This window comes from Carassius auratus, chromosome 46, assembly GCF_003368295.1.
Source record: "Carassius auratus strain Wakin chromosome 46, ASM336829v1, whole genome shotgun sequence".
Lineage (NCBI taxonomy): Eukaryota > Metazoa > Chordata > Actinopteri > Cypriniformes > Cyprinidae > Carassius > Carassius auratus.
This window is the reverse complement of record NC_039288.1, coordinates 1093467-1119671: the sequence shown is the minus strand read 5'-3', so window position 1 is coordinate 1119671 and position 26205 is coordinate 1093467. Positions and strand designations below refer to the sequence as shown.

Genomic DNA, 26205 nt, shown 5'->3' with positions numbered 1-26205 from the left:
TGTTTCTTCGTCAGGTTTGTAGTAATGTATCATTGCATCAGTGTCTCATTAGTGGATGCTCTGCAGTGAATGGGTGCCGTCAGAATGAGAGTCCAAACAGCTGATAAAAACATCACAATAATCCACAGCAGTCCATCAGTTAACATCTGGAGAAGACAAAAGATGAAACACATCCAGCATTAAGATGTTTTAACTTCAAACCGTCACTTCTGGTTAAAATACGAGTCCCAGTCCATACTAATGCTTCCTCTGGTTGCATAATAATCATCTGAAGAAGATTTAGAGTCTGAGGATAGGAATATTTTCTAAGTGAGAATATATATTCCTTGGATAACCCAATAAATCACACACAGAATTCTGCAAACAACGGCAACACTTTAACTCCCTATTAACTGCTTATTAGCATGCATATTACTAGCATATTCTTTGTTTATTAGTACTTATAAAGCACATATTAATGATGCATTATGCATGAGCATATTTAGATCTCTTAATCTTAAACTTAACAACTACTAACTATTAATAAGCAGCAAATTAGTTGTTTGTTGAGACAAAAGTTGAAGCTAATAGTTAGTCAATAGTAAGATTTGGACTTTAAATTAAAGTGTGGCCAAATAACAAAGTAAACTTACTTTGAAATCTATAATTTTAAGAATATGAATAAAAGCAGTTTTATTTCTTTGAAAGTCAAAACTTTTGGTCATAAATGTAGCAGTGAGGTTAAAGGTTAAGGGGAAACAGCTTACTCTTTTAATCCGCTGAAACGTGCTGCTAATGATTTCAGATTTGCTGATTCACTGGTGCTACTGAATTGTTCTCCACTGTGGTCTGTGTTTTGACACTGCTATGTCTCTGCCTCTGGCTCTGGCTAGACTGATGTGTCATGTTCAGTACAGTCTCTTACATCAGCACACGGTCTGACATGACCCTCCACCAGGACACCTCTACTAAACAACTCTTTCCAGCACAGCAAAATGTCTGTGACTTCTCTTATAAAACGGCATTTTTCAGTCTGAACTCTAAAAATAGTTAAATCTAAAACTTTTGTTTAATGGCATACATGTTGAAGATTACTTGATAGGTTGTCAGTTCATTAAAAAATAAGCTGTTTCCTCACAAAAGATGTTTATTCAGCGTACTGAAGCCTCTCCTTCATCGACAGCCTTTGGACTCCTTCCCTTCCCTTTGCTTTACCCTTTTTTTTTTTTTTGCTAAAGTTTGCAGGTTTTTGGATCCACTGACTGTGATACACTTGCAACAGTGAATTGCACTCACTTAGCTCCTCCAAAGTTGCAAAAACACACAAAACTACATACGGTTGCCATAAAATTAGTTAATAAAAATACAACTGTTCATTGTTAGCTCATGTTAGCTCAAGTCCTATTAACAGATGCAACTTTTGATTTTAATAATGCATTAGTGAAATTAATAACAAAACATAATAAATGCTTTAGCAGTATGTTGCATTGTTAGTTCATTCTAACTGATGGGTCCTCACCTGTCATCAGCAGACAGAGTCTTGTCATTGTGCTGACTGTAGCAATAGCTGCATCATCAGTGACGCAGGGTTTCTGCTCTGAACAGCACAGCGCGTGATTTTTAAAGCTACAGCACCGGAACCGATGTATGTGTGAATGTATATACATATATATATATATATATATATATATATATATATATATATATATATATATATATATATATATATAATTTAAATATTTTAAACCATCAACACGAGATAAAATATAAAACAATATCTTTATATAAAAGCCATGAATCTGGGATATTGAATTTATTATTTAAAGTTTGAAAAATCTGTTTTAAAAAATCCATATAATATAAAGTCCATATAATAGAATAGATTTGGGACATTCAATGTAACGATTAAAGTTGATTAAACACAATAAATAAATAATAATAAAACAAATGAAATAAAACTGTAGATTAAGATTTCGATACATTTCCTATATTTCTTAATGTAGAATACGGGTAATTTTAAGTAATGCATTAATTTATTTATATCCAGCAAAAATAAAAACAAACAAAGAAAATACAAAAAATTTTCACGTCATATTAAAATGGATTACATAATGCGACAATTGTGCTGATTCAAACATAAATTTGAAAACGTATAAATTCATATTCGAATGTAACCCAATTTACGATCTGATAAAAAAAAAATCCTTAGGGTTCATGTTTATAATCCAGTAAATGTTATTAGAAAGTGACGCTGCTGTTACCTGTGACTCTGAGTGTATTGAGCTCCAGGTGTGTGTCAGCGAGGCGCGTGCTCCAGAGCGGCTCTCAGTCGGTCTCAGGTCATGGCGGAGCGCGGACGCGGGGACGCGCAGAGACGCGGGGATCCGCTGCCGCGACAGAGACACGGAGGGTTGTTCTCGAACGTAGAAGGAGCCTATGAGAGCAAGTCCATCGATTTCGACGCTCTTACCGTCGGTCAGCGGAGCTCCAGGAGCCCAAGAGCCACAAACAGAGAAGAACCAAAACCTTCTAAACACCACACGAACTCTCCACCTGCGCACAGTCAACGAGAACACACGAACGCGCTTGAGAAGAAAGATCCACAACACTGCGAGAAGGTATCTATCTATCTATCTATCTATCTATCTATCTATCTATCTATCTATCTATCTATCTATCTATCTATCTATCTATCTATCTATCCATTCTTTGAAGAATAAAAAAGTTAAATTTCATTTATTAAAAATATTTTACTTTTGTCTTTACTGTCACTTTTTAAAATCAATTTTACATATCATTGCTGAATAAAAGTATTAATTTCTTAATACTTAATGTTGACCCCAAACTTTTCAACGGTAGTGTATATGTGCCACATTGTGATACATCATATAAAATAAATAAAAACATGTAATATCCTAATTTCAGGTTGTTTTAAAAGATTAGATCTTTTATTTTCTGGTGGTTACACATCTCATTTACTGTAAAAGAAGAAAGTTTGAGTGTATATTTCAAAGTGGCATCAAAACAGACCTTTTCTAATAATTTAATTGTGCCTCAACAAAGTAGGGATTCATTATAATGCTTAATTATGTGTGCTAAATTAGGCTATTTTTTTATATTCCTACATCTGCAGTGTATAACAATTTAACTAAGTGTGTAAGCTTGCATTTCTTTCCAATGTAAATATACAGGCTTCTATATATATTTGGGGTTTCATATAATATTTCAGGTATGTGCATGGATAGTCTTTATATGGACAGTACTTGTGTAATCGACGGCACAGACAGAGTCTCAATGGGTCGCCATCTAGTGGACAGGAGTTATTACTGACTTACAGTTTTTTAAAAGATTTGAGTTTTGGCAGGTGCTTGTGTCTGAGTCAGAATGCACTGATGTCATTTGAAAGATGTAGTCTGATGTAAAGATGAATCTTGTGCCAAAGCAATGCTGAATGATCCACAGCTGAAGCGCACAGACCTCTGCGGAGCTCTCTGTGTGAAACAGTGACCCGAGGCTGATTTCGGCTAATGGTTTGGAGCAGATCTTAAACACAGGTTGTTCAAGAGAGAGAAAGAGAGAGAAAAGGATTGTTATCCAGCCCAGTTTTGATGTGAAGAACCAGCAGAAGAGTTACTGTAGATGAGCTGATCCTGACCTGGGTAACAAAGCATGTCCAAATCCAGATCATTCTGATCCACATGAACCACTGGCACAGTCCTGTATTAATGACACTTTATTATTGCTTTATCAGAAGAAGCAATTATGCTTAACATAGTGTGCATATAAATTACTGATCCACATCATAAACTGTGTCTGATGTGAGAAGTCATGCAGCTGATGAGGAATGAGACAAATGCAGCAGAAATGTGTGTGTGTGTGTGTGTGCACGTTTGTGTGCTTTTGTGTGACTGTTTGTGTGAGTGCATGTATGTGTTTGTGTGCGTGTGTTTGTGTGAGTGCACGTGTGTGTGTATGTTTGTGTGTGTGTGTGCATTGTGTGTTTGTCTCTGTGTGTGTGTGTGTGTGTGTAAGTGTGTGTGCATTCTGTGTTTGTCTCTCTGTGTGTGTGTGTCTGTGTGTCTGTGTATGTTTGTGTGTGTGTACGTGTGTGTGCATTGTGTGTTTGTCTCTGTGTGTGTGTGTGTGTGTGTGACATATCAGGACACAACTCTGTATAATGTCATGGGTATGACACAGGTATTACAAGGAGAGGGTGACTTATGAGGACATAACCCATGTCCCCATTTTTCAAAACACTTATAAATCATACAGAATGAGTTTTTTTGAGAAAGTAAAAATGCACAAAGTTTCCTGTGAGGGTTAGGTATAGGGGTAGGGTTGGTGAAGGGACATAGAATATACAGTTTCTACAGTATAAAAACAAACCTGTGTGTTTGTGTGTATGTTTGTGTGTGTGTGTGTAAGTGTGTATGCATGTGTTTGTCTCTGTGTGTATGTTTGTGTGAGTGCACGTGTGTGTGTGCATGTGTTTGTGTGTATGTTTGTGTGTGTGTATGTGTAAGTGTGTATGCATGTGTTTGTCTTTGTGTGTATGTTTGTGTGAGTGCACGTGTGTGTGTGTGTGTGTTTGTGTGCGTGTTTGGGTGAGTGCACGTGTGTGTTTGTGTGTGTTTGTGTGCGTGTTTGTGTGAGTGCACGTGTGTGTGTGTGTTTGTGTGTGTGTAAGTGTGTGTTCATGTTTTTGTCTCTGTGTGTATGTTTGTGTGAGTGCATGTGTGAGTGTGTGTGTGTGTGTGTGTGTGTTTGTGAGTGCACGTGTGTGTGTGTGTGTGTGTTTGTGAGTGCATGTGTATGTGTGTGTGTGTATGTTTGTGTGAGTGCACGTGTGAGTGTGTGTGTGTGTTTGTGAGTGCATGTGTGTGTGTGTGTGTGTGTGTGTAGAGGGGGGTGGGCTCTGCTTGGACAAAGAGACACATGGCAGGGTGGAGCTCAGCAGCTGTTCTCTGAACACACTCCTCTTCTGTTCATCATCACTGTGACGCTCCCGTCTAGTCCTTGATTATGAAAGTCTTTGCACACTGGTAAACACACCTTCCCTCCAGATAAACGAGACAGCATTCTCTCTCTGTGAACACAGTCCAGACGCTGGGACTACAGTCAGTCTTAAAGACAGCCAAGACAGCACTGAACTAGTCTTTCTAGATTCTGTAGGATTGTCTGAGACTTCTTTTAAAAGCTTCCTTTGTGAAAAAGAAGTGTGTTTAATTGCATTGAATGTGCACTTGTAGTTCACTTCAAACCTTCAAAAGTATATTTAAAGAACTGTATATGCAGATAACATAATGATATTAATGAAATAAACGTTTCTTAAGACACTTAAAAATTGCACTTTGTAATACTGTCAAAATAAAAGATTTACTTCAATTGACATTTTAAATGATTTTTTTCACATCTTTCGTTGTGTTTTGAAAGATGTACACTTGATGTGTTGACTAACATATTAAAGCACATGTAAAGTACTTAGACAGTAAACTTCAACCATAATTCACTTTAATGTTTTGGAATTATGAATGTACTTAAGTCCTACTTATGTCTGAACTGTTTCTTAAATCATAATACATTTTAATTTAATTTAATTTAATTTTTATTGATTTAAGTGTCATAAAACATTATATATAATTCACACTACACAATGGCTATTCTTTTAAAGTGTAGGCCTATTATTTACATTATAAATGGTCCTGGTCTTTTTAAAAAGCATTTATTATGTTCCATTATCTTTATTGTCAGGAATCATTTGACATTAATTGAATCTGTTTCCATTGGGTGAGGGAAAGCATGTCAACTAAACTAAACTATGCAACTATTTATATATCTGTTTATTAACGCCAGCGTTTACAAGCTATCCGATTCACCAACAAATGATTCTTTGGAGTCGGTTCTTTGAAATGAAACCGGTTCGTTGTTCTCAAAGTAATAAAGTTGGAGTTTGGGGGAAACCGGGTGAAGAAAATGGTGTAAATTATTATTATTACTTGCCTATTACTGTTATGGGTACGAAGAATGCAATTACTGCAAAATGAATCCCATTCTCATGATAATCAGTGAGCTTTTGTTATTTTTTAGCCTAATGTGGCTACTATATCTGTATTAAAGATATGTAATACGTTAAAATTAATTCAGATTAATCAAAAATATAATGTTATAAACGTTTATTAAAACATGACATTTGAAAAGCTCTTCGTAAATATATATATATAAAAAAATGAATCATTTTTTAACCGGTTCAGTTACAAGAACTGTTCGAGCGAACCGATTCGGTTAAACGAGTCGGGCTTTCTAACTCAGAATTTAGCGCCGCCTGGTGGTTCAGAAGCCACGCGACACCGAGCAGGACATGGAGGGAGGAGCCCAGCACAGCAGACAATCAAATTCAGTGTGCGCAATCACTAACATCAGCAAAAGAACAGAATAAAGACATCTACATCAACCGAGAACAAACCATGTCTTACCAAGGCAAAAAGAACATCCCCAAAATCACTGTAAGTTCATGCATGTATATTCATATTTGAATGCGTATTGTGGGTTTGATCTGGACGTTTGTAACAAAAGCTGTAGCAAGATTACATGTCAGGCTGAAGGCGTGTCAAATATTAGGAATTGGGATTGTGTTTAAAATTGTATTTTGTTAGGAATCATATTAAAAAATAATGATGCCGCAGAATGACCCCGTGGTGGAGTTTTTATTGTTAGATTATTATAACATCGAGTCTGATCTGTACTGCAGCAAGAAAATCACGCCCATAACTGAACCTACTACACACTTCTTACAGATAGCACCAAACACAAACCCGATTTTCAACTGATATTTGTAAAGATTGAGTGCGCGTGCATGGGTCCAGGAAAGATTTTGGCAATCCTTTGCAGTGCAGGATGAGGGTTTTTATGGTGATGTTCTTTGTCTCAGAGATCCTCGTGGTGCTGATGCTGTTAGACTGCGCAGTCCATGTCGCACGAGCCTTTCTCGTTAGAGACCATCATTTGCTCTTTAACATTATCAAGCTGAAAAGATGTCTCCAAGGTGGAGAAAATGTGCATTGGACGTGTATATTTAAATTAAACCTGAGTCTTATTAAAGAGCGGTTCTCTGAGAGGAGAGGAGAGGAGAGGAGAGGTGTGGTCTTGTCTTTCTGTGACTGAGGCTGCTGTCAGATGCTCTGGACATCAGGACTGTTGTTCAGCAGTGACCTACCCAAAAGAGCCATCTATCTCTGCACATTAGCATCAGGCCTGGGAGCTGTCTGAATCTCCAGCAACAGACGAGCTTTAGGGCGCTCCCCGGCCCTGTCTGTAAGAACCATCCCAAATCTGTGAGGATCCCAGATAGTTTCAAAGCAGATGTGCACCTTGTATATTTCAAACATTCACCGGTAATTTAGTTTGCTTTTTCCCCATGTCAGATTTATGGTTAAAACCCTTACTGTTAAGCTTGTGAAATAATTTTCTATTTACAATGTGTGTGTGTGTGTGTGTGTGTGTGTGTTTCAGCCTTGAAACACTGATCACAGGCATCTCAAACCAGAACATTGGCTCTTTTAAAATAATAAGTCTGATATCACAAAAATGACTTTTATCGGAGGAAAAGTAATATTGTACTGTGTATATGTAATTTACTGCATGCAAAGTTAGTAAGTGGCTGTACTGTCAAATCAGTGCAATTTATTTCAATGTGATGCCATTCACTGTAAGTGCATTACTAAAAAGGCTGCTGAACAAGCAAAAATTGATTGCTGCTTATGCTGACGCCATCAGCGCTAGATGACACATCAATATATTTGGTGCTACTGATTACTATGGTAGGCTGTATTACTTTAGTAGTTGAATGCAGTGTAAAAGAAAACCTTGATTTTGTCATTATACCAAAAAATATTTCTAATATTCCTGATGTGGCACTCCAATGGAAACGCATGGATCTAGTTCCGATTTTCAATGCAACTTCCAAAAGCAAAAATGTCATTTATTTTTGCATCACAAATCATTGTAGGCACAAAGTCACCTTTTAGTCAATTTTGCTGTTTTGAACTCAAAACATGCCATTTAGTCTTTATCATTTATACTGAACCAAGGAGAGTTTTCATGCAAGTGGTTGGGGGAATTAATCCAAAATAGTACAAACCACACTAGTATTTAATGATATTTGTATTATATATTGGTTTAAACGTCAGCCTTTTGTGTAAATGATAAGGAATCTGTCACTAAAAGCAGAAATAAGGCACAGTTCAGCCGTGCATAATAGAGTTGTGTAGAGTTCCATCACTGTTCTATCAGTCACTATCTCGGCCGGGGGACAGGGTGGATGTGTTGAAGTGTCAGAGGTTGGTCATTATGGAGATGGGTGAGCTCCAGTGTTTTGACTGCTGTGTGGGCAGAAAAGAGGAAACTCTCATGAGCCGATGGTAAATATTTTGGTGACCAGGCAACAAGACTGCAGCTCTGGAGGCATGCAGAGAGGTTTTCTTCAATCCCGCACATCGTGGCTAATGCTCCACGCTGTAATGTGCTCTGGCTCAGCTTTCTTTGGCCGTGTCTTTACACACTAAACAAATGACAGCACTGTTTGCATGCACGGCTCTGGCATTCGTCGAACGGTCTGTCCTTTACTGTTAATACACTTTCTACAGCTCCGTGCTTTGTCAGCATCCTGCTGGAATCCTTCAGTTTCTAGCTGTCGTCTTTCATCGCAAACATGCATTTAAAAACATATTCTGAATGAAAGTATGAATCACGTTCTTTAGATTTAAGGTTACAGGGGCTCCAATCACCCATTTGCAGTCTGGACTTACATTTACATCTATGCATTTAGTAGAAGCTTTTATCCAAAGTGACTTACATTGCATTCAGGCTGTACATTTTATTTTTTACCATGATACATCCGGCTTTATATGAGGAGCTTCATCCATTGATTCAGTGGTTGATGAATGACCACAGATCCATACAAGCTCAGTCATTATTGCTTTAAAGTTGCTCTCAGGGTTCCTGCTCTATTGATTTTTATACAATGTGTTTTTGATTCTCCATGTTCATTGTGTTCTATCTGATGTTTATGACATTACATGTCCACTGGCACACTTCACTGACAGAGCTTCTTCTGTGGAAGGGATAATAAAACCTGCTGCTGATTATCTAGCTATTAATTGTCATGCTTCACCAGTTGTTGGAGCCTTTAATCTAATGAATTCAAGACTCCAACAACTCCATAAATTCTCAAAAATTAGTTTCTGAAGCAAATAGTTCTAGAAAAGCGATCTGTGTAGAGCTTGAGTTGACGTTGACAGCCGGATGCTCATGCAACTTCAATTGAAATCATTTACTGTTTTGCAATCTAAATATAAATGATAACGTGCAAAGATGGTGATTTTTACATTTGTTTTGCAGTATCCTGATTCTGACTTGTGTTTTCTCAGAGCGAGAGGCTCCTGATTAAAGGCGGTCGGATTGTGAACGATGACCAGTCCTTCTATGCAGACATCTATATGGAGGATGGAGTCATCAAGTAAGCTGCGTTCAGATACAGTACACACACACCGGACCTAAACACAGCTCCCTGTGAACAACTGAAATCAAAGCCAAACCCATATGTAGCAACATTCTGGATTAAACTCACATCAGACTTTCAACAACCAATATTAATATTAATATTTTTTGAGAGCGGCTTACTCCTGCTAAGAACAAAACCGGCTTATATTTATATTTGTCTACATTTGGCATGATAAATAAATGCATTTTATGGCCAAAATAAATAAATTTATTGGCCAAAATAAATGCATTTTATGTAATGCATGTTTCATAAAAATAAAAAAAACCTTGTGAAATGCCATAACCCAGACATATGTGTTACACTGATTTTTTTTTGGAAATAAGTATTTTTACATATATAATTTTTAAATTAAGAACATCTCAATAAAATGAATGTTAACTATACAAAATTGTATTTATGTATATATACAGTATATATACTCACAAACACACATACGTATTGCATAGTCCTTTTTTATTTTATATATGTGTGTGTGTGTGTGTGTGTGTGTGTGTGTGTGTGTGTGTGTGTGTAGCATAGGTTTTCTCGCGATTACACCATTTGACATATCATTATATTGTCTTAACTAATCACTCCATGTAATAAAAAGGTCAAATTATTGATATTTTTTATATTCTGACCATTACTCATAAACATGAGGGTCTACAGACCAAAGATGTTGGTATTCATAATATTTTAAATATTATTCTCTTAAGGATACTATTTGCACAATTTTTTGTTTGTAGGGTTTAATTCGGACATTTCTTCTTTATGATCTAAGAACAGTTATCCCACCTTGACATTTGTAATTGGAAATAAGAAAAACAATTATAAACAAAATCTCACTTCCTGCCCGATCCGATAACATTTATATCATAGTGCAATTAAAAATGGTCTTTCTGAATACCATCGTCTGTCAACTTGAAGGCAAATTGGAGACAACCTGATAGTCCCAGGAGGGGTGAAGACCGTTGAGGCCGATGGGAAGATGGTGATTCCTGGAGGAATCGACATCCACACACACCTTCAGATGCCCTTCAGGGGCACGAGCACTGTGGATGACTTCTCTCAGGGCACCAAAGCTGCTCTCGCCGGAGGAACCACCATGATCGGTGAGATCTCATTTATCTGCTAACATTTTACTGTTAATTTACTCGCCCTGAGACCATCCCAGATATAGATGATGTCTCATAAAATGCAAGTCAATGGATACTGTCACATGAGAGTCAAAAAAGCATATCAGGCAGCATCCCTGATGATATATTGAGTTCTTATGAAGTGAAACAATCAGTCTGTGCAAGAAACTGAACATCATTTACAACATTATTACCTGGAATCCAGAGCCATTTTCTGTGAACTGGTTTGTTTGTTTCAATGAACTAGTTTATGCAATTATGAACGTATACACCATTATAATATTAAAGCACCCAACAATGATGATGTGAAATGTGGATGTTTTCCGTGTCTAATGCATATAGAGTTCATGCAAACTAGTTTTCATCAGCTCAGATTTTTAAACTATGAGAAATCATGAAAAAGCTGTAGAACACTGGGAAAAAATGGTAATATGTGACAAATGTGACAACACTTAAGTGTCTTAAGTCAAAATTGTAGTTTTTTCTTTTATGTCAAAAATCATTAGGACATTAAGATCTTGTTCCATAAAGATATTTAGTAAATTTCCTACTGGAGATATATCAACTTCATTTTTGATTAGTAATATGCATTACTAAAAGCTTAATTTGAACAACTTTAAAGATGATTTTCTCAATATTTATGTTTTTTTTTTTGCTCCCTCCCTCCAAACAAACCACACATCAATGGAGAGATGATTTATTCAGCTTTCAGATGATGCATAAATCTCAATTTCGAAAAAAAATTACCCTTATGACTGGTTTTGTGGTCACATATATGAATGTACTCACTGGCAACAATATTATTTAATATTGCTGAATGAACCTAAATATCCTAATTTATATCACCAAAACTACTTTATGCGGATCAAATCAGGTAGAAATGTCTCTTTAGCATAACAGTTGCTGGTTATCTCCTTTTGCAGTGAAATCCTATATGCTTCACAGACAGGGGAAAGTGTGTGTGTGTGTGTGTGTGTGTTAATGAAAAGGGATAAACACTGACATCAACAGTAGGCTTCCGGCAGCCACACACAGCTCCAGTATTCGGCCCACGGTAAAATTCTAGTTGTGTGGAAAGACAGCAGGCCTTTCTGGGCACCGCAGGCTACAGATCGTGAAGAAAAAGTGTCAACAGCTGGTATGAAAGAGTGGCCTGTTGTACAGTAAACGCAGTGTTAGCACTGATTCATTTTAGAGTAATAAAACAGCTGCATAAATCCCTTTGTTCCCAGAGGAAGCGTGTGGTAGATCAGACATGGAGATAATATGGAGACAAAGAAGAAGCAGTGAAACTCTGAGAGGCTCCTCACTGAGTCTCTGTAGATTGGTTTACTCTAGATAAGAGAAACAATGCTGAGAAGAAGCTATCGTCTGATCGGATGTTCCTGCACTAATGGGCCGAAAATATATGTGCTAGTAATTCAGTCGGGAAAAAAAAGTAAAATAAAATCAAGTTCCACTGACTCAATCATCAATAAATGTTAATATTAAATTTAATATTGCATATTAAAGTGTTGTTTACAGCGGTAACCTAAAAAAAGAGATACGGTCCCTGCTGTTCCACAAGCGCCACCTGCAGTCAGAGAGTGGATCTGCGTCTCATTCAGAGCTTCTGCTTTATTTCATTCAAATATGTTTAATGTAGTATAGTTTCACAAAACTGTAGTAAGAGCATTCTGCTTAAGCTTCAAGTTTTACAATCTAATTTAAATCCAGAACTGCTCGTGTCGCATTCTTTGTTTGGATCGTGATTAAAATCCAGCGGTTGCCTCTGATTTTGAATGGAAAGAGCACAGACAAAGCCTTACTTTATTAAATAAAGAGAATTATTTTATTTGTATTTTTTTATTTGAATCTGAATTACATTTATTTATTAGGTTTAACCCCTTGTGATGTCATATCTAGTTTTCAAGGGGTGCCAAAATACAACAGAACACAATCGCAACATAATAACAAAACAAAACGCAAATGAACAATAAATCCATAAACAACACTAAACCCAAACGAAAAGAATAAAGGCACCACAAAATTGAAATAACTAGTGGCAAATACACAACGAAACCTAATACAAAATACACCGATCAATGAATTCAATTACAAAATAAAAAAAGAAAGTATATATATATAACAAAAACTGTACGATTTTCAATAATAACGTACAAACCAAAGTAAAATATAAAAACATATTCGACTTGTGATTTATTTTAATTATGTGACATATTTCGATTTCACTAAGAAATGTGCCGTATTTCTCATTTATAATTAGTTTTAATTAATTTATAATTAATTAATTGAATCTTATTCTGTTTAAAAAAACGTGATGATATCGTATCGTGAATCAGTATCGTGAATCAGTATCGTGTATCGAATCTCATCGTGAGCCGAGTGAATAGTTGATATGCATGACCAGAATTACTTGTTCCTATAAAAGAAACCCTCCCAGATAATCCATCTGACTTTAGAGCTCCACTAGTGCACATTTCAGTAAGTGTGTGGTCTGTGTGTGTCCTGCAGTGGATCATGTGATCCCGGAGCCGGGCTCTAGTCTGCTGGAGGCGTTCGAGCGCTGGAGGGAGTGGGCCGATGAGAAAGCCTGCTGTGATTACTCTCTGCATGTGGACATCACCCACTGGAACGACAGCGTCAGACAAGAGGCCCTGAGTCTCATTAAAGAGAAAGGTGGGAGGTCCTTTGCAATTACACTTTATAATTGCTTACAATTTCTGAAACCATGGCTCCTTTTCTTTCAACTCTACAGACAAAACCACAACATATGCACACTGCATCTCTTGCAAAGCAATGCAAAAAACACTTCTTACAGAACAATTTTAAGTCTTATAAAAATTATGTTTTTGCACAGTAACACTTAAATGATTAGTCATATACACACACCAAGATACACACAGATATAACAAATGTAAAACATAACTATCTTGTGTTTTTGTTCGTTCAGTGTGCATTTGAGTTTCACTCACAGATACATGCATGCACAGAAATACAGTGTACTGTATATACAGTGTGTGTGTGTGTGTGTGTGTGTGTGTGTGTGTGTGTGTGTGTGTGTGTGCACAGCTATTAAACTGAACTGAGTCAGCACTGAACTGGCTTGAGCTGCTTTTTTTACAGCAGGTTTTTACATTTTTCACTGCTTTGAAACGATCTGTATTGTATAAAGCGTTATAGAAATAAAGTGTGTATTCAGTATATATTTACAAATGACCATGCATGGGTTTGCAAGGGTTTGTTTATTTTTACATTTCTAGGTCACGATTAGGTATTTTTACACCAAAAAGAAATGCAAGGGGGTAACAATTATTTATTTATTCCTCAAAACATTGAGTTTTAATTCCAGTAGTGTTAAAAAAAATTGATTCAGCATTTTGAAAAAAAAAAAAAAACCTTCTGAAGATATAAAGATAAGCAGTATGATATCCCAGAGACTGAACTTATTTTTGGTCGTTTGAGCTATTTCTGAAAATGATGCAGAAACATACTACTTTATTACAGCCGAACCAACAAATGGTATTTTCACCTTTCAATCGACTGATAAAACAGAGTTTATGTTTGCTGATTTATTCTTTCTGTCCTTGTAGGAGTGAACTCTTTCCAGGTCTATATGGCTTTTAAAGACCTCTATCAACTGAGCAACAGTGAGGTAACTTCAAATTATAGTTTTATTTATTTATTGTTCAAACAGAACAGTATTGTGGATATACACATTCTTTCGTCTCTTAAAAATGACATTTGTTGGGTTTTTTGTTCACACATATGTGTTTAGAAATGTCCCCTCTTGGCATTTTATGAAATATTTTATATAGTATTTATATATTGGTGCATATAAAAGTACTACATGTACCAATATATAAATGTTATTCTTCTATTACCTAATTTAATGAAAAATGCCTCGTTTCTTTTAAAACACGATTAGACTAGATTTCCACCGTTCAGTTTACTTGATCTCATTGGAACAGTATTTTCTTTCTTAAAACCTCACTGTGTAATATCTAATATGCCTCTTCTGTGTATGCTTTAACAGATTTATGAGATCTTCACCTTCCTCGGAGAGCATGGAGGAATTGCACAGGTCCATGCAGAAAATGGAGAAATAATTGCTGAGGTTTGTGCACTTTCTGAACAAAAAAAAAAACAGCTCCACATCTACAGTTTCCACATTTGCAGCCTTTTTCTGGATCTTCATAAGGAAAGGACAAACATTTGGGCTTACAGTACTGATGAATTGTGCCAACTTTGGATTTGACATCTTTTGTAACAGTTGCTCGAGTGAAATGCATGCTGTTTGGAAACCAGACGTTACTCAATCATAAAATAATGTGAAATAACAGTTAAGCTCATCTAAAGAGCAATGTTATTCAGAAACCTAGCTGTGGTCACATTATATTTTTCATTGTCATTGTCTTGAAAGAAATGTTGGTGTTCCTCAGTGAAACTAGATGAGACAGTTTCCATTTTTGGATGAACAGTACAGTTCCTTGAATGACAGCACCAGAGGAGTTTGTTTAGTTCATGCACCATACAGTATATGTTGAAAAAAGCATGAATAATTCAGGAGTGACAGAACAGATCTGTGTGTTGTTCAGGAGCAGGCTCGTATGCTGGAGATGGGCATCACAGGACCAGAGGGACATGTTCTCAGCCGTCCAGAGGAGGTCAGTGACCACAAAAACAGCTGGATGATGTCCTGTTAGTGGTTAGACGTCACTGCAGTCCCTGATCCTTTGCAGACATGATCCTTTATCTGGATTTATTGCTGTCAGCCAAGAAAATAGGGGAGGGTAGCTAGATTTGTCATGCATTTTAGCTGTGTGTAAATCTGTGTGTGTGTGTGTGTGTGTGTGTGTGTAGCTGGAGGCTGAAGCAGTGTTTCGAGCGGTCACTATTGCCAGTCAAACCAACTGTCCTCTCTATGTGACCCGCGTGATGAGCAAGAGTGCTGCGGACATCATCTCACAGGCCAGGAAAAAAGGTACTCGTCAACACAATCAGATGGGCAATTCAGACATTTTTAAAAAGATAGATAGATAGATAGATGTATTTATTTATTAAAATTTTTAATTTAAAATTTTTAATTAACATTTTTAATTTACATTTTACATTTTTAATTTACATTTTTAATTTTTAACTTACATTTTTAATTTACATTTTTAATTTTATTTAATTTTATTTTATTTTATTTTATTTTCAATAATGGAAAGAATCTATTCTGATTTTAGTAGTCAGTACCAATACCAGAGACATTCCTCAGTTCTCTGAACCAATTTCAGTACCATAGCAAAAATATTAAATACATTAAATTAATTATTATTGCAATTAATAATTACAAGTAAATAATAAATTAAAACATAAATTAACACATAAGTAAAGCATGAATATGAAGACGTTAAAAATTGTTCTATTATGTGAAGATTTTTTTTTTAAATATCTAATTAATCTAATAATGTGACCTGTATTGCATATTGCGCAGATCTGTTTTGACACTCAAACATCTCAGATTCAACTCACATTTGAATATAGTCACACGTCTCAAAACTACTTAGCAGCATGAAATAACACTTTTATTAAAATGATGGAAAACCGAGCAAAGACAACCAACGAAGCAGTTCATTTTAGCTGAGTGAAGTCTGTCTGTACGCCGCTTTGAATCTCTTAATAATCATGTTTATACTTTATTTGTTATAGTGCGATTTACTTCTGACTGGAAAGCCTCTGATTGGCCATTGCACTCACATGCTCTAGTTTGAAAGCTGCTGCTGATAGACGCTTATTATGTTTTGAAAATGAATAATCAATTTGTAATATTAAGCACATTTCACATATAATCGTTCGTGTGAATGCACACAATGTTCTGGAGAAGTTTCCGAGTGAGCTGAAGGTGCAGGACACGATGAAATGTCTGAGAAACGAAGAAATCCCAGCAGTGTTAGCAGCGTTACGTTTGAGCTTTCACAGATGTGGATGAGTTTTGAGTTAAAATAAACCTCTGTAGAGTTACACTCATCTTTGACGTGTATATTCATGACAGTAATGACCTTCAGTTGGATACATCTGTGTGACATGTGTTTAAATAACAGTTTAATTATTGTAAATTATAGTATTATTAAATTAGTATTACTAAATAGTCATTTCATTGTATATTAGCTGTCTGTACATTATTTGCTCTCTGTGAAATGTTTGTTTTATATGCCTTGGCTCCACAGTCCATCATTGTAATAGCTCTAGCTGTTTAGTTGCTGTAAATCATTCAGATGCAGCGCTCTCACTGTGGGAGGTTCATACAGGGACCCAACCAGAATCAACACATATAACATGAGCTTTTTTCACATTTACGTTTTTGTCTTAACATGTGGCAGAGTTTAAGAGAAGTGTCAAGTATCAGGAGTACAGAAGCCAGCTTTTAAACAATATTTAATTATGGTCTTACAAATGAAAATACATAAAACTGTAAAAGTTAAGGCTGTAAGTGTATACATTTTTTAAAAAAGCTGAATTATTTGCATGGAATGCCAGTTAAAGGGTTAGTTCACCCAAAAAGTTAATAACTCTCCCTCATGTCACCTCCGTTCATCTTTGCAACACACTTTAAGATATTTTGGATTTACCATATCTTCCAGACTATAAGTCACACTTTTTTCATAGTTTGGCTGGTCCTGCAACATTAGTCAGGTGCGACTTATTTATCAAAATTAATTTGACATGAACCAAGAGAAATGAACCAAGAGAAAACATTACCGTCTCCAGCCGCCAGAGGGCGCTCTATGCTGCTCACTGCTTCTGTAGTCTACACTGAAGACATAGAGCGCCCTCTCACGGCTGGAGACGGTAATGTTTCCTGTTGGTTCTTGGTTCTAAATGAATGCACCTTATAGTCCAGTGCGACTTATATATGTTTTTTTTCCTCATCATGACGTATTTTTGGACTGATGCGATTTATACTCAGGTGCGACTTATAGTCTGAAAAATACGGTAGTCCGAAAGCTCTCAGTCCCTCCATTGAAGCTGTGTGAACGGTCTACTGTCCATGTCCAGAAAGGTAAGAAAAACATCATCAAAGTAGTCCATGTGACATCAGAGGGTCCGTTAGAATTTTTTGAAGCATTGGAAATACATTTTGGTCCCAAAATAGCAAACACGATGACTTTATGCAGCATTGTCTTCTCTTCCGTGTCGGTTGTGAGTGCGTTCATGATGCAGCAGCAGAAAAACTGGGCGAATGGACAAATCTCTCAGATTGCACTAAAAAAAAAACTTCATTTGTGTTTAGAAGATGAATGAAAGTCTTATGTTTCTGGAACGTCGTGAGTGAGTGATGACAAAATTCCCATTTTTGGGTGAACTAATTATTTAATAATTTCGGCATCAACACTTTTATGTCTCTGAAATGGTTGCGAGCGTTCCCAAAAGTGCTGTAAAATGTCTTACAGTCTCTAGTACGCTATTCATCACTGTTGTGGTGCGTTAAATTGGGTGCTTAATCACTGTCTTTAAATGGGACACAACCTGGAGTCACTGTGCCTCTTTATTCTTTCTGACTGTCCTGAACGGAGACTAAAGGCTTGTGTCGGTGGAGATTTATAAGGTAGTGCTGTGGGGTTTCATCCTCTCAATGCTTGTAATGAGTCTTATGTGCATTTACTTGCTGTAACAAGCATCATTGTTAACATTTCACATACATAAGGTTGAGGGATTTGATCAAAGCCCCGGTTATTTCTAGGTAACGTGGTGTTTGGTGAGCCGATCACTGCCAGTTTGGGAACCGATGGGACTCATTATTGGAGCAAGAACTGGGCAAAGGCGGCGTCTTTTGTGACCTCACCACCCCTCAGTCCTGACCCAACCACTCCAGACTATCTGAGCACCCTGTTGGCCAGGTAAACACAAGCATATCCCAAAATATATGACGTCATTTTACAATACAGTTCTGTGTGTTAGTCCTTTTCTGGTGGGACTTTAAACTGAAAACCATTGACTAAAAAAAATCATTGATTGAAAATATGAAAAACAATACAGTTGATATTTGAAGTTTACTGTAAAATATTTCACTGATGGACTCGCCATCCAAACAAGGATTTTCCCTGCTTATGGCCAGAGATGATGGTATACGTAAACAAAATGATTAGTCATTGAATAATTCAACAATTTGTTAAAATATGCTGGGGTCCTCATAAACGTGCATACACACAGATTTAGATTTTAACTTAGAGTGTGTGTGTGCTCTACAAAGTGATTTTATTTTGGATTATAAACAGTCTTTGACATGGAAAAGTGTTTAGGGCAAAGTCAGGGTCAGAGTACTGCAGATATCTGGAAATCAAAGCAATTCTTGCCCCTAACCATTCTCAAATGACGGATTTGGGCATTGACTGGTGCTCCGTTTTATGTTAATGGCATTAATTAGGGGCCGTCTACAAGGCAGAGATCTAAAGAAACGGTCGTTATGTTTCTGTTTTTATGCAACATTTTATAAATGAGTTCCCCACACATCATCTAAGACTGTCTGTGTGTTTCAGTGGTGATCTGTCGGTGGTGGGCAGCGCTCACTGCACGTTCTCTGTGGCTCAGAAGGCTATAGGGAAAGACGACTTCACTCAGATTCCTGAAGGAGTCAACGGAGTAGAGGAGAGGATGTCCGTCATCTGGGATAAGGCTGTGGTAAGGATCAAATCTAGCTGAAAATGGATCTGTGATTGCACATCAATTACGAGTTGATTCTACTTCACATCCTCAGATACAGAAAAGACAAAATACCTCAATTTTTACACAAAAATGCTGGTGGTTGTATCGTTAAAGCTTCAAAATAGGGCTGCACGATGTGTCGTTTAAGCATCGATATCGCGATGTACAAATCCACGATAGTCATATCACAGGACGTGCGATGTAGGCTGTCGTAGTTGATCCGTTATTCATTAACTGTACGGGCCAGCTGCTCCCCAGCCCTCGACGAATGTGATTCGCGGATTAATTGCACAGCTTAACCATCATAGAGTGAAAGTTTATCATTTGCTTGTGTTTTTAAGTCCTGTCAGTTTAACAGGGCAGAGAGAGAGAGAAAGAGAGAGAGAGAGAGAGTGCGCAAGAGAGAGCGAGAGAGAGAGAGAGCACGCACGGGAGAGAGAGAGAGAGAGAGAGCGCGCAAGAGAGAGAGAGCGATAGAGAGAGAGAGAGAGAGAGAGAGAGACAGAGCGCACGAGAGATAGAGAGAGAGAGAGAGAGAGAGAGTGCGCAAGAGAGAGCGAGAGAGAGAGAGAGCACGCAAGGGAGAGAGAGAGAGAGAGCGCGCGCGAGAGAGCGCGCGAGAGAGCGAGAGAGCGCGCATGGGAGAGAGAGAAAGAGATAGTGAGAGCGCGCGCGAGAGAGAGAAAGAGATAGTGAGAGCGCGCGCGAGAGAGCGAGAGCGCGCAAGAGACAGAGAGAGAGAGAGAGAGAGAGAGAGAGAGAGCGCAAGAGAGAGAGAGCGAGAGCGCGCAAGAGACAGAGAGAGAGAGAGAGAGAGAGAGCGCAAGAGAGAGAGAGCGAGAGCGCGCAAGAGAGAGAGAGAGAGAGAGAGAGAGAGTGAGCGTGCGTGAGAGAAAGACACAGAGAGAGAGAGAGATAGAGAGAGAGAGAGAGAGAGAGAGAGAGAGAGAGAGAGAGAGTGAGCGTGCGTGAGAGAAAGACACAGAGAGAGAGAGAGATAGAGAGAGAGAGAGAGAGAGAGAGAGAGAGAGAGCAAGCAAGCCCTGGCCGCACGCTCACCGTCTTCAAACAACACGAGCGCTGTCTTGCTCTCTCTCCCTCATGCATATTAATCAACTGACATGATGGTGTAATTTGATTAGTTTTTATATCGCAATATATATCGCAGAAAAAAAAATATCGCAATGTAATTTTTTCCTAATATCGTGCCGCCCTACTTCAAAATAAAACAAACACTGTGTTTGATTCTCAGTTGTCTGTTTTTCCTTTGCTCAGGTCACTGGTAAAATGGATGAGAACATGTTTGTAGCTGTGACAAGCACCAATGCTGCCAAGATCCTCAACCTTTATCCACGCAAGGGTCGGATAGCCGTGGGGTCCGACAGCGATCTGGTTATCTGGGACACAGACGCCATCCGGACAGTCACTGCTAAAACACATCATTCTGTAGGTGCTCTTTAAATAAATGCAGTGAACGCTCTACACACCCATAGTTCAGAGGAACATCTAAACATAGAGAGGAAACTGAACTGGCTGACGTTCCAGTTCCTCTGAGCAGAATTAGATGCTTCTAACTAATCAAACTGTTAATACAGATACCCTTCGTAAATAAAACCACTGGATAGAAACAGGCCACAAAACCAGATCTGAACGATAAGACCACTTGGGTTTCTTTATTAAGTTTAGCAGAGATTTATTATTGTAGGAATGTATTGAGAAGAGTTGCAAGCATAATTGTTAATGAACCAACCAACAACTTACAGGTTTGTGCAACAAACATAACTTCTATCTCAGTTAATGCAGCTTTTTTTGCTATTACTTTTCTAATCGATTACATATTACAGTTTCACTAATCAATTAGTGGATTTCATGAGGAGTACTTATTATGGAAATAATAGAATATACTTAAGTGCAAACGTAATGTAATGTTTCCAGAGACTTAACGGCATGTTATTTACAATTAATTGAAAATTTACTGTAGTTTACATTTGTATTGAATGCAGTTAGTTAATGAGTGCTTTTTGATCCACTTAGGATGTATGCACATCTATATAAGTGATTTCATAATTCTGTCATCCTTACTTCTTGTCTTTGTCTTTTGCAAACAGTTGTTAAAGCCAATAACTCAACTGCAATGTGCTAAATTATGCTAGCATCATGCTAAAACAAGATAGCAATGTGTTAAATCATGCTAATGACATGGTTAAAAAGCTAGCAATGTTAAATCATGCTAGCAAACATGCTAGCAGTGTGCTAAATCATGTTATCAACATGTTAAAACGCTAGCAAAGTGTTAAAATATGGTAAGAACATGCTAATTTGTGTAAACAATGTATTAGAAGATATTATTAACATTTTATTGACTTCAAATAAAATCTTCGATCACACTTTATTCTAGGGACCAGTACTCACTATTAATTAACTAATTTGCTGGTTATTAATAGCTAGTAAGGTAGTTTTTAAGTTTAGGTATGGGGTCTGATTAAGGGATCAAACACATGGTCATGCAGAATAAGGGGCCGTTCACACAGAAAACATCTTTATATCTAAAAACACGAGACGCTGCGCTCAAGAATGATTAAAAAAAGTGCCGCACAGTTGCCCCGCCTCCGGGGTCTTCTGATTGGTCCACTCTTTTAGAACTGACATTGATGAGAGGCACTGCGTGTAAAGGTTGAAATTCTTCAAATACTTGACACGGCATCTTAAAAACACGGCACTCATGTGCAAGACGGAGTAAAAGATGCGAGACGTGAACACAATGGTCATTCACGTTCACCAAGCGTTTACATAGAAAAACTATAGAAAAGTAGCACATTGGAATGTAAGAACGCATTCTGTGTGAATGGCCCCAAGGCATTAACATGTGCTTTATAAGTACTAATTAACCAAAACCAGCCAATATGCTAGTAATATGCATTCTAACAAGCAAATAGTTAATATTGAGAATTGGTCCCTTAACTAAAGTGTTACTTAATCTTCAAACTTAAAGCTTTTCAAGGTTATTTCAAACTTGTCAAGCCAACGTCAAAGTTTGTTAACCGACTTTATTCATCTTGTTACCATTGCAATGCATCTACAATTTGGACAATGACAGTTTTTTTTGTGTCACGGTCCAATTGAAGTTCTGGAGAACCTGCAGTGAGCAGTTTATGACCAAGCCATGAAAGGGTCCAGACTCTTTTTCCTCTTCCAAACATAAGCATAAGAGCATTAAACTACTGATTGAAGAGACGATTTTAGATTCAGGTGAGATGGGAATTTCCAGAGCAGATACTACAAGGGCTAAATATGTGTGGATCGTTTGAAAAGCATTGGGGGAAAGATTCAGCAGAACTCAGGCGCTGCCAAAATGACATCACATTTTCATTTCCTTTTCGGCCCCTTCTCTAGAGACCATTACACATCCAAACAGCTCTGCCTGCCATGGCTTTCAACTGTGGATAACATGGCTGGTGTTTATTGATTGTTTATTCTGTGGCTCTGTATCCTTGGTTCCCATGCTCTGTGAAGTCACCTAAAACACGACTAGCTCACCTGCCAGAGAGCCTTGTGTTTGCCAGCGTTCTTGACAGACTTTGCGTGTGTGTCATTTCCTGTTCATGCACACAAAGGATGGACGAGCGCCAAATGCAGAGACTGTGGATCATAGCCAGACATCACAACATTTACGAAATCTACTAGAGAAGAGGAAAGTAGGGCAGTATTAAACTGGTCAGAGAGAGGGGTAACGAAAGACAGGAGGCCAAGACGAGGAAATAGAGAAGGATGTTTTCATCATTCCTCTATCCAGCTTGTGATCTCCATTAGTGTGGAACAACTTGATGTTTCTCTTTGCAGAAGCTCAAACTTAAAATGGCTGTTTGTGTCAAGAGTTTATGTTGGAAAGCACAGCAGCTCGATGTTATGTTGGATGACTGAATGAAAAAAAGATATTGCTGTTTCCATGAAAACATGAAACTGAACAGCAAATCAGCATATTATTCTGATTTCTGAAGATCATGTGACTAAAGACTGGAGGAACGATGCTGAAAATACAGCATTGCTTCACAGGAATAAATAATATTTCAATATTATAGTTTTATTTCAATAGTTATTAGTTTTGTTTTAATAAATGCAGTTTAGTTAATTGGATAAAAAGCCAATGTGCAAATTGCAGGCTATAAAAATAAATCACTGTAGGCAATGCTATGCATTATATGCACAAAATGGATTGAAATATAAATATTAAATCATAAAAAACAGCCATAGTACCTGTCCCCAAAAATATGGTAGTGCTATAGTAAGGACCAAGAAAAAAGCAAAAAAAAGCATTGCACTGCAGTGGTCATTTTTGGTTCATGTGTTGCGTGTTGTTGTGTTTTAGGCAGCGGAGTATAATGTGTTCGAGGGCATGGAGCTGAGAGGTGCACCTCTGCTGGTCATCTGTCAGGGGAAGATTGTTCTGGAGGATGGGAACCTGCACGCGACCGCTGGCACTGGACGCTTCATTCCCTGCTCCCCGTTTCCGGACTTCGCTTACAAGCGCATCAATGCCAGGAAACAGGTACAGCACAGACCCCATGACCCTGGACACATGCGTGACAGCAGTTCATTTGTTTTTACAGTACATTCAAGACAGCACTGTACTGGAATTGTTTTATCCCCCCCCCCCCTCACAGTTTTTGCAGTTAATCATAATTTTTCTAGAAAAGTCACATTTAGTTGTTTTTGTGTCGAGTCAGTTTTTTCCATTTTTGTCCACTGTTTGTATTAATTCAGCAAATCTCCAAAATATCTTGCTTACATTGTACACAAAGTGATGATAGCGCAACACGATTGACCTTTCTCAACCATCTGGAAACAATTTCCAAGCCGAATTTACAATTTATGCGAGCACACAGTTCCCAAAAACAACCCACAGGAGGATAAACTCATCCGTGGAATGTAAATGCAAACACCCGAACTTCCCTTTCTCAGTCTTTCTCTGTAAACGGTAACCTGTATCAAACTGAAGCGCTGTGTTTGGCTCTCTCCTAAAGCTGGCCATTCTGAAGGCGGTCCCCCGAGGCATGTACGACGGCCCCGTCTCTGAATTCTCACCCATGTCGAGGGGCGGCACGCCATCTGCCTCCACCCGTAACTCACCCACCAAAGCCCCTGTGAGGAACCTCCATCAGTCTGGCTTCACACTGTCAGGTGAGTGACCATGGAGCTACAGTAGCAATGCCAGGATCATGGGCTTGATTATCAGGGAATGCATGAAATCTTGAATGCAATCTCATTCGCTTTGGATTAATAGTAAATGCATGAATGAAATACAACAGATGCAGAACCGAACATAAAGAGTTCATGACTTTTCACCTGATCACTTGACTACTTCTATGACGTATTTCCTGTATTTGATCCAAGTGTTCAAGTGAGCATGGGACACACTAATAAATATGCAACTCTTATCAGTACTCTATTTTGATTTTCAATACTTTGCATTTTAAATCAAAGTCCAGTAGTCCCTAAAACAGTGGACACAATTTCATTTTGCAGTCCTGAGTGATAAAAAGCAGTTGCAAACTCATTTACACCAATGCATAGAATAGCACTTCACCCCCTTTTTAAGTAAACATTCTTGCGTTCGTCTTTTTGTCTGAAAAAGGTTTTGCTTCGCGCTTTATTGAACACTGTTTTTACATCTCTGTGTTTCTCCGTAGGTCCTGAGGAAGCCCCCGTCAGACCGGCTGGGAGACGCACCTTTATGCCCCCCGGGGGCCGCTCCAATATCACCTCCCTCAGTTAAACAGAAAGAGCATGCAAGCGAGAGGCCAGGATCAAATCAGAAGTGTAGAAGTAAGGTGATTAGTCAGGAAAAGAAAGAAAAGAAGCGTAAAAAACACTGAACTCATGCCTTACCCTCCATGATTTCCTCCTGCTGAGCGACTGAAGACCAGAAGCCCACCTCTGAGAGAGCAAAGCTTTTAGTGTAGCGTTACCTTCATTTGTGTGTTTAGAGAAACTGAATTAGAAGACATTAGAATTACCGTAAAACAATGTTTGCGTTTGGTAGAGGAAGGACTACTGTGGTGTGTTTCATAGAGCTTCGTCTGTACTCCCTCATAAGCTTTATTTGCGTGCATCAACTGTGATTATGCTAGTTAATGTCACTTTGGAAATGAAGTTGAAGTGCATTTTTTTTTTAAGTATAATAAAGCTGAATGTTAAGGAAATACATGCAATGATACACAAGTTACATACATTCACATACTGTACGGTCTCGCTGGAGCTGCAGATACACACAAAACTAAATGAATAGCTGAACTTCAGTCAATTTCCTGCAAAAACGAATGATGAAAACTAAACAAAGTCTGCAGGAGAAAGATATTCACCTTTTGCGTTTTAGTTCAAGCTTAAATTATCGAAAGAAATGATTAAGACATTCTACAATGTCTTTTTTCTTAAATAACACAAACTATTGGAAGAAGTTTTTGATATCTGAATCTTTCATCTGACTTTGGTTGGAAAGCTCTCAGTTACTGGAAAGAGACAACATACTAATAACAGTGGTGTAAAGAGATTTACCGGTCGAGCTTGTTTATTATATTTATGTAGGTTTGATTATATTTCCTTTCTTTTTTTAAACGTCCAAGTAAAAAAAAGCAGGTGAAAATGAACGTGTGATGTGCAAAATGTGTTCCTCAATAAACAAGTTACAACTGACTGACTGTGAATGATTTGCTCTGTGTATTTATCAGCTCACGATACAAGGAAATCAGAAATACTAATACATACGCAGACATGAAACGCAGCTCTCAAACCCCACAAATAAACCAGGAAGTCACATCGCATTTGTACGATAATACAGGATTTAGAAAACTAATTCTAATGGTT

At 37.7% G+C, this 26205-nt stretch overlaps 1 protein-coding gene across 1 annotated transcript; it reads left to right on the top strand.

The window, feature by feature from the left end:
* The first annotated feature begins 6311 nt into the window (after nt 1-6311).
* Nucleotides 6312-26042, top strand: LOC113063822 (dihydropyrimidinase-related protein 3). The gene is made up of 14 exons (XM_026234169.1): nt 6312-6482; nt 9405-9493; nt 10445-10629; nt 13168-13332; nt 14247-14308; nt 14690-14770; nt 15252-15320; nt 15517-15637; nt 18383-18539; nt 19179-19320; nt 20620-20790; nt 23711-23890; nt 24366-24522; nt 25032-26042. Exons 1-14 carry the CDS (start codon nt 6444-6446, stop codon nt 25115-25117), a joined length of 1704 nt encoding a protein of 567 aa, XP_026089954.1. The 5' UTR covers nt 6312-6443; the 3' UTR covers nt 25118-26042.
* The last annotated feature ends 163 nt before the right edge of the window (nt 26043-26205 follow it).

Coding starts and splice junctions, on each gene's coding strand:
- LOC113063822 (XM_026234169.1), top strand. CDS start 6,444: ATGTCTTACCAAGGCAAAAAGAACATCCCCAAAATCACT. Junction 19,321..20,619: donor TCATCTGGGATAAGGCTGTG/GTAAGGATCAAA, acceptor TCCTTTGCTCAG/GTCACTGGTAAAATGGATGA. Junction 24,523..25,031: donor GTCTGGCTTCACACTGTCAG/GTGAGTGACCAT, acceptor GTTTCTCCGTAG/GTCCTGAGGAAGCCCCCGTC.